At 50.2% G+C, this 9447-nt stretch overlaps 1 protein-coding gene and 1 long non-coding RNA gene across 2 annotated transcripts; both read right to left on the reverse strand.

The window, feature by feature from the left end:
* Nucleotides 1-1978: 1978 nt before the first annotated feature.
* On the reverse strand, nt 1979-5698 carry LOC143696256 (uncharacterized). Its single transcript, XM_077192160.1, has 6 exons — nt 4868-5698; nt 4750-4791; nt 4615-4658; nt 4458-4501; nt 4336-4376; nt 1979-4254 (listed from the first exon to the last, which is right to left on the reverse strand). Exons 1-6 carry the CDS (start codon nt 4988-4990, stop codon nt 4246-4248), a joined length of 303 nt encoding a protein of 100 aa, XP_077048275.1. The 5' UTR covers nt 4991-5698; the 3' UTR covers nt 1979-4245.
* Nucleotides 5699-6241: 543 nt separating this feature from the next.
* Nucleotides 6242-7809, reverse strand: LOC143696257 (uncharacterized). Its single transcript, XR_013185686.1, has 4 exons — nt 7727-7809; nt 6561-7649; nt 6455-6482; nt 6242-6367 (listed from the first exon to the last, which is right to left on the reverse strand). It is a non-coding gene; the product is annotated as an uncharacterized LOC143696257 (long non-coding RNA).
* Nucleotides 7810-9447: the final 1638 nt, after the last annotated feature.

Below are 9447 nucleotides of genomic sequence, written 5' to 3' on the forward strand. Positions count from 1 at the left end.
ACAGAGAACCAGAGAGAAAAGGGAGAGAGAAAAGAGTTGGAAAAAAATAGAGGGAGAGAACAGGGACAAAGACAGAAAGAAGAGGAGAGAACAGAGGGAGAAGACACAGAGGGAGACAGAGACGGAGAAGAGATAGATAGGAAAAGACAAAGAAGAGACAAGAAGACAGAAGAATACACAGGAAGACAGAGTGAGACAAGAAAAGGAGGGTGGGGGAACTGAAGAAGGACAGGAGTTAGAGGGAAAAAGAAAGTGGTTAGGATTACAGTGAAGGTGAAAACTTAGGAGTGGGCTGAAAAAGGAAAGGACTAAGAGCAAAAAACACAAACCGAGGAAAAGGAGAACGTGGAGAGAAAAAGAAGCGAGAGGACTGGGATAGACAGTTATAAAGGCAACAGAAACAAAGGGTTAGATATGGATGGAAGTTAAGGGAGAAATAGAACAGTAAAGTGAGGAGCAAAAGGAAGAAATACAGTGAAAAGAAATGACAACGCCGCACCAAAAAAAGACAGGAGCCACGGTGGGGGTAGGGAAGGGCAGGGGGGATCTTTATTAAGGGTGACTCAACTTTATTAAAAGAATGTTTTCATTTATACATCAACAAAATACATGGAAGCAGTGTATACAAATGCAAGTGCAGATACAATCCATAGACGCACTGGTAAAAATCGAGTTTACATACAGAGCAATACAGGGCAAGGCAGCAGCTAATGCAAAAGCAATACAGAGCAATACAGCAAAATGCAGCAGTTAATGCAAATGCAAGACACAGCAATACAGCAAAATGCAGCAGTTAATGCAAATGCAATACAGAGCAACACAGAGCAATACAGCAAAATGCAGCAGCTAATGCAAATGCAATACAGAGCAATACAGCAAAATGCAGCAGTTAATGCAAAAGCAATACAGAGCAATACAGCAGAATGCAGCAGCTAATGCAAATGCAATACAGAGCAATACAGCAAAATGCAGCAGCTAATGCAAATGCAATACAGAGCAATACAGACCAATACAGCAAAATGCAGCAGCTAATGCAAATGCAATACAGCACAATACAGCAAAATGCAGCAGTTAATGCAAATGCAATACAGAGCAATACAGACCAATACAGCAAAATGCAGCAGCTAATGCAAATGCAATACAGAGCAATACAGCAAAAGGCAGCAGTTAATGCAAATGCAATACACACCAATACAGAGCAATACAACACATACTAACACAAGATGATAACCTTTTTCTATTTTCATGACAGCTTGATTTATTGTCACAGGACACGCAAAACAACAAAAGCACACATAAAACAACACTCATCTACCATTAACACCCCCTTCACAGGACACACAAACTCACCATCGCTGCCATCACAACTGCTAAATTACACCCCAGTAACCATTGCTCCTCGGGAACGTGGTTCCCGGGATCGCGAAAAAATCCTCCTGCCTGACGAAAACCCCGGTCCCTGGCCGGTCCGCGCCCAAACTTTGGCGATGAACGTCGCCTCGCTGACCGACCGGGACCCGGGAAAAAAAAACCCAGCCGGGGGGAAAAAAAAAAAAACCCCCCGGCTGGGGATTTTTTATTCTAAATTTAAAAATGAGTTGAAAAACCTGAAAGGCAAAACTCATACAAGGTTACAACCCTACAACCCTTCAACACACACACACTGCCTTCAGCTTACACACAAACCCATGCTGACTCACACCTGAACCTCTCTGCTAACCCTCAGCACGGACTCCCGCCCCTCCTCAGGAACCTGGTTCCCGGGAGGCCCCGAAAAATCCTCCTGCCTGACGAAAACCCCGGTCCCTGGACGGTCCACGCCCAAACTTTGGCGATGAACGTCGCCTCGCCGACCGACCGGGACCGAGGAAAAAAAAACCCAGCCGGGGGGAAAAAAAAAAAAACCCCCCGGCTGGGGATTTTTTATTCTAAATTTAAAAATGAGTTGAAAAACCTGAAAAGCAAAACTCAGACAAGGTTACAACCCTACAACCTACAACACACACACAACACCCTACAACACACACACTGCCTTCAGCTTACACACAAACCCATGCTGACTCACACCTCAACCTCTCTGCTAATCCTGGGCACGCACTCACGCCCCTCCTCGGGAACGTGGTTCCCGGGAGCCTCCTAAAAATCCTCCTGCCTGACAAAAACCCCGGTCCCTGGCCGGTCCGCACCCAAACTTTGGCGATGAACCTCGCCTCGCTGACCGACCGGGACCGAGGAAAAAAAAACCCAGCCGGGGGGGAAAAAAAAAAAACCCCCCGGCTGGGGATTTTTTATTCTAAATTTAAAAATGAGTTGAAAAACCTGAAAAGCAAAAGTCACACGCACAAGGTTAAATCCAGTCAGCATGCGCTCACACACCCAGACAGACACGTGCTGTCGCTCACGCTCCTCCCGCTTACGTGCTCAGTGTGGCCCTTACTCGAGACGCTGAAGAGAGCGCTTCCACGCTTCTTCTGGGTGCCGCTCCTTGATGTCAAATGGTAGATTCTGGGGAAATTGGGAGCCTCGGGGACCTGTGAGACGACAGAAAGCAGTCAATGAGTGGCTATCTAACAGCTAGGACTTGTCCCTGCTCTGACCAATACATTTTCTACCCAAAACCCCATTAAAGACAGATGAACAGTAAAGTTTTTATAACTTTTCTACCTAACTGTGACTACGTGCCAGGACAGGGCAGCTCCGAGCATAAGTGGTACAGTGTAAGTACATACAGTATAAGCCACCATAGGCACACGCAATATAAGTACATACAGTATAAGCCAGCATAGGTACACACAGTGTAAGTACATACAGTATAAGCCAACATAGCTACACACAGTGTAAGTACAGACAGTATAAGTACATACAGTATAAGCCAACACAGGTACACACAGTGTAAGTACATACAGTACAAGTACATACAGTATAAACCAGCATAGGCACACACAATATAAGTACATACAGTATAAGCCAACACAGGTACACGCAGTGTAAGTGCATACAGTATAAACCAGCATAGGCACACACAATATAAGTACATACAGTATAAGCCAACACAGGTACACGCAGTGTAAGTGCATACAGTATAAGCCAGCATAGGTACACACAATATAAGTACATACAGTATAAGCCAACACAGGTACACGCAGTGTAAGTGCATACAGTATAAGCCAGCATAGGTACACACAATATAAGTACATACAGTATAAGCCAACATAGGTACAGGCAATGTAAGCCAGGACTTGAGAGAGCTCTCTGGAAGATTAATTCTTGAACCCTATACCCCCTGGGAAGATGGAACCTATAGAACTCCTGCAGTCACGTGAGGAGGGTGTAAGACGCTCCCTCAGGAAGTCCAAGAGAATGGCGTGGAAAAAAAGGCACTACCAAAGCCGGTAGTGAGAAGGAAGACGGATGAGAGCATCTTGTCCCTGTGAGACGTTCCTGTCTCAAAGTAAAAATGCAAAGATGCCGGAATAAGGGATATCCGGAAAGGAACGTGAAGTAGAATATGGCCTACGTGGCACGGAATGGTGCCGATAAAGCGTCGAGACGTGAAAAAGGCCTGTGACGCGGAAGACGATGGACACGGACTACATAACACAGACACGGACGACGTAACATAGACACGGACGACATAACACAGAGACGAGTGACAACTGCCTGGCACTGTCCCCTTAGGAACCTGAGATTGCTAGTGCAAGATCAGCCAGAGGCTGATGATGGCAAAGGAAAGGGAGCCCTATGACGATGGCACGTGATGATGAAATGGAACTCGTCAAAAGAAGTTAGTGCTGAAGTAGTTAAGAGGATGCTCGAGAGGCTCGGCGAGCCTAGAGAAGGAAGCCGACTGCCGGGTGACCGTGGCCGTAGCTCTGGACGTGAAGGGGAGCTCCTCCGAGGAAAGATCTGTGACGTCGGGCCAAGAGAGGCGGACGACGCGAAGTACACGGAAATGTGGAGATGGGTCGGAACTGCCCTGCCCGGCAAAGGCTCTGGCGAGGCTGAGGGGAAACCCTCTCCCTTTACTTCCAGAGAGCCCACCCCGCTACAGACCTGTCCCCTAAGCTGACATCTGATTGCCTCCTGTGAGAGTAAAGGTTTTTCCCCTTCCCCCGACCGCTGGCTCCGGCACTTAGCTTTTGGAAGAGGAGCGGACGAAATCCATCCTCAGTCGGACGTGGACATTGAGATGCTCTCCGTGGGGGCTTCAGTGCTGCCGTTTCCAAGCTTGGGCTACGAGCCTCCTCAGGGTACCTAAGACAAAATAGAAAACCTGACTATTGCCCTCGACAACAGTAATCCCCGGGACTCCTCTGCACCCCTGCCCCAGCTCACCTCAAATCTTGATTTCGCTCCGGAGGCTGCCCAGAAGATACCTGCAAAGAGAAAAGGGACACGCTTAGCATGCTGCTGTGTAACGCTCACCTATGGGTCAGCCTGCCTAAACTCTGACTCACCTGCCCTCCTCTGTTCCTTGGCGTGCCTAGGGCAGCGACGGCACCTGCAATGAAACAAAGCAGAAAAGCATGCGGATATTCTGTGAAAACGCAACCTCCCAAGCAACCTCCCAAGTCTGACAAGGATGCCACGCCGATACCTTAAGCTCTCACCCACCTGGCACAGATATGGTCGGCCAGGATAGATGGCAAGTGGACCACCTAAAAGAAAAGCAAGAGGAGATGCTTAGAGCTGCACCAAAACTGAGACCTCAGCAATAACAACTGCTTCTGTACACTATTCAATGCTCACCTCACCCACTCGGCCTTGACTTCTGCTCTCGGCCTTGACTTCCTAAAAAGAGAGACAAAGAACAATGCTGTAACAGCCACCATTTATGCTTCCTCTGCAGAGAAAAACATGGACTCACCTGGTCGGGGGAATCCCCGCACGTGGGATGGGTGGCTCTGCCCTGGATTTTATCCTTCTGCATCTGAAAGAAAGTTAGGACAAAAGTCAAACGGCTGCAGGATAACTTAAGAGCTCCAGACATCTTGGTCCATCTACCAATCCCACCTAGAGTCCAACTACACCACACATTACAAACTTCAAGTCCCCAGGACTTCTCATATTGCACCGGGCTATGCGGCAGGGCAGAGCAGCTCCGGCACAAATGTGTGTGCAGACACCCGTGAAACGGGACAGACAGGACGTGACAAACAACGGGGAGACAACACAGACAGAAATCTCAAGACAAGAAGCATGACTGCAAGGAGCACAAGGACAGAAAATTAGATGACCGAGGGGAGACCGATGGTGAACTGATGAGGCTCAGAGAAACCTGGAGGAAGAAGATGCTAACCGAATGACTTATTCCAAGAACTGCAAAGATGGATGCCCGAGAATCCTACTGCCAGAAGCCTCTACCTGCCCTCACGTTCTTTCAAGTCCTAGTCCGCCACAATGGATCCTGGCGGGGCAGAGCTGTCCACACAGCTCAGAACAAGACCTGAAAAGACACCTGACTGGATGCTTCTAAAGAGACAAGAGAGTCTGATGCCTGTCTGAGCTCCTGAGTCAAAAGTTCTATGGCCTGGGTGCCAGGCCGAGGAATGCAGAGATTGCAGATGCTAACAAGGATGCCAGGGTTTCTGACAGGCCCCTCCAAGGCCTAAGGTAAAAGACATGACACATCCAAACAACACATAACACACAAAAGACAAGTGACACGATACACACCGGGACTGCTCTGCCCTGCGCACCTCAGCGCTGGGACCCAAAGTCAGGCTTTGCTTTTATGGGGCCTAAGGGGACGCTTCATGGACACCCCCCACCTCCAAAGCGGACTCAAAAACCCCTCCCAGTAGTTCCCAAACCAGCACCCTGCTTTCATCCCCCCTGTGGGTCATGGCCCTCTACTTATCTCTCGCACTGCTGGGGATGCCGGTCTCGGGTGCAAAGAAAGGCCGCCTCGTCAGCTGGGAAGGTCCTGCTGGCACGGGGCTGATGTCTCTCAGACAGCTGTATTAAAGAAAACCAAACATCAGTGCCCAATCTTGGCAGTCCATCGGCCAAAACCCCACAAGTCTGCTACTCACCCTTCTCCTAAGAACGCTCAGCTGCTCGGGCCGCACGCTTCGGGCACGCTCGTAGACCGAGGCCGGCGTCCCGGGGGGTGCCTGGGTTAAGAGGAGATGAGGTGATTTGGCATGGCTGAAACCTGAGGGGACCCTCGCTCCTCCTCCCTACTTCCCCGACTCACCGTAACTCCTTGGCAGGTGCCCAAGGCCACCTGGATGGCACCTTTAAATGGAAGAGTTCAGGGTTTCATCACCAGGTCCTGTAACGCATCCACAGGGCTCACACGTGCAGGGAACCCGGTGCATCGGCCGGCTGGGGACGGGGGCTTGGCAGGCTCCGAGTGGATGGCCTAAACCACAAAAAAGAGAATGGAAGCTTAGAGCAGCACCAGAAACTGAGACTGGAGCAATAACAACTACTTCTCTCCACTGCTCACCTTGACTGCTGGTATCCAGATTTACTTCCTAAAAAGAAAGACAGAGAACAGAGCTGTAACAGAGTCACCACATACACTTCTGCTGCAGAGACAAATAGTGCCTCACCTGCTCGGGGGAAAGCGCTCACCCAGGATGGGGCCCTCTGGCACACATTTAATCCATCTGAATCTGAAAACAAAGTTAGGACAAGAGTCAAACTGTTGCAGGATAACTTAAGAGCTCCAGATATCTTGTGTCCATCTACAAATCCCATCTAGAGTCCAACTACACCCCACATTACAAACTGCAAGTCCCCAGGACTTCTCCTATTGCACCAGGCTATGCGGCAGGGCAGAGCAGCTCCGGCACAAATGTGTGCAGACACCCGTGACACAGGACGGGACGTGACAGACAACGGGGAGACAACACAGACAGAAATCTCCTGGCAAGGAAAATGGCTGCGAGGACTGAGAGAATGCAAAAGGAGATGACCGAGGGGAGACCGATGGTGAGCTGATGAAGCTCAGAGAAAGCTGGAGGAACAAGATGCTAACCGAATGATTTATTCCAAGAACTGCAAAGATGGATGCCCGAGAATCCTACGGCCACAAGCCTCTACCTGCCCTCACGTTCTTTCAAGTCCTAGTCCGCCATAATGGATCCTGGCGGGGCACAGCTGTCCATACAGCTCAGAACAAGACCTGAAAAGACACCTGACCGGATGCTTCTAAAGAGACAAGAGAGTCTGATGCCTGTCTGAGCTCCCGAGTCAAAAGTTCTATGGCCTGGGTGCCAGGCCGAGGAATGCAGAGATTGCAGATGCTAACAAGGATGCCAGGGTTTCTGACAGGCCCCTCCAAGGCCTAAGGTAAAAGACATGACACATCCAAACAACACATAACACACAAAAGACAAGTGACACGATACACACCGGGACTGCTCTGCCCTGCGCGCCTCAGCGCTGGGACCCAAAGTCAGGCTTTGCTTTTATGGGGCCTAAGGGGCCGCTTCATGGACACCCCCCACCTCCAAAGCGGACTCAAAAACCCCTCCCAGTAATTCCCAAACCAGCACCCTGCTTTCATCCCCCCTGTGGATCATGCCAATCTACTTATCTCTCGCGCAGCTGGAGATGCCGGTCTCGGGTGCGAAGAAAGGCCACCTCGTCAGCTGGGAAGGTCCTGCTGGCACCGGGCTTTTAGACAGCTTAGACAGCTGTATTAAAGAAAACCAAACATCAGTGCCGGATCTTGGCAGTCCATCAGCCAAAACCCCACAAGTCTGCTACTCACCCTTCTCCTAAGAACGCTCAGCTGCTCGGGCCGCATGCTTCAGGCACGCTCAGAGACCGAAGCCGTCGTCACGGGGGGTGCCTGGGTTAAGAGGAGATGAGGTGATTTGGCACGGCTCAAACCTGAGTGGACCCTCGCTCCTCCTCCCTACTTCCCCTACTCACCTCAACTCCTTGGCAGCTGCTGAGGGCCACCTGGATGGCACCTTTAAATGGAAGAGTTCAGGGCTTCATCACCAAGTCCTGTAAGGCATCCACAGGGCTCACACGTGCAGGGAACCCGGTGCATCGGCCGGCTGGTGACGAGGGCTTGACAGGCTCCGAGTGGATTGCCTAAAGCACAAAAAAGAGAATGGAAACTTAGAGCTGCACCAGAAACTGAGACTGGAGCAATAACAGCTACTTCTCTCCACTGCTCACCTTGACTGCTGGTATCCAGATTTACTTCCTAAAAAGAAAGACAAAGGACAGAGCTGTAACAGAGTCACCACATACACTTCTGCTGCAGAGACAAATGGTGACTCACCTGCTCGGGGGAACCTCCTCACCTGGGATGGGGCCCTCTGGCACAGATTTAATCCATCAGAACTTGAAAAAAAAGTTAGGACAAGAGTCAAACTGTTGCAGGATAACTTAAGAGCTCCAGATATCTTGTGTCCATCTACAAATCCCACCTAGACTCCAACTACACCCCACATTACAAACTTCAAGTCCCTGGGACTTCTCCTATTGCAAGGGGCTATGCGGCAGGGCAGAGCAGCTCCGGCACAAATGTGTGCACACACCCGTGACACAGGACGGGACGTGACAGACAACGGGGACACAACACAGACAGAAAGCTCCTGGCAAGGAAAATGGCTGCAAAGACTGAGAGAATGCAAAAGGAGATGACCGAGGGGAGACCGATGGTGAGCTGATGAGGCTCAGAGAAACCTGGAGGAAGAAGATGCTAACCAAATGATTTATTCCAAGAACTGCAAAGATGGATGCCCGAGAATCCTACTGCCAGAAGCCTCTACCTGCCCTCACGTTCTTTCAAGTCCTAGTCCGCCACAATGGATCCTGGCGGGGCAGAGCTGTCCACACAGCTCAGAACAAGACCTGAAAAGACACCTGACCGGATGCTTCTAAAGAGACAAGAGAGTCTGATGCCTGTCTGAGCTCCCCAGTCAAAAGTTCTATGGCCTGGGTGCCAGGTCGAGGAATGCAGAGATCACAGATGCTAACAATGATGCCAGGGTTTCTGACAGGCCCCTGCAAGGCCTAAGGTAAAAGACATGACATATCCAAACAACACATAACACACAAAAGACAAGTGACACGATACACACCGGGACTGCTCTGCCCTGCACACCTCAGAGCTGGGACCCAAAGTCAGGCTTTGCTTTTATGGGGCCTAAGGGGCCGCTTCATGGACACCCCCATCTCCAAAGGAGACTCAAAAACCCCTCCCGGTGGGTCCCTACCCTGCGCCCCGCTTTCATCCCCTCTGTGGGTTGTACCCCTCTACTTATCTCTCGCGCAGCTGGAGATGCAGGTCCGTGTCAGGCGCAAAAGAAGGCAGCCTCGACATCTGGGAAGTTCCTGCTGGCACTGTCGTTCAACAGCTTCCTGTTGTTTCTTAGTCAGCTACATGAAATAAATGCAAATATCAATGCATGATCTCTGAAGCACACTGGCCAAAACCCAACAATTCTGCCACTCACTTTTTTCCCAAGAATG

Source organism: Agelaius phoeniceus, chromosome 31 (assembly GCF_051311805.1).
Source record: "Agelaius phoeniceus isolate bAgePho1 chromosome 31, bAgePho1.hap1, whole genome shotgun sequence".
Taxonomy (NCBI): domain Eukaryota; kingdom Metazoa; phylum Chordata; class Aves; order Passeriformes; family Icteridae; genus Agelaius; species Agelaius phoeniceus.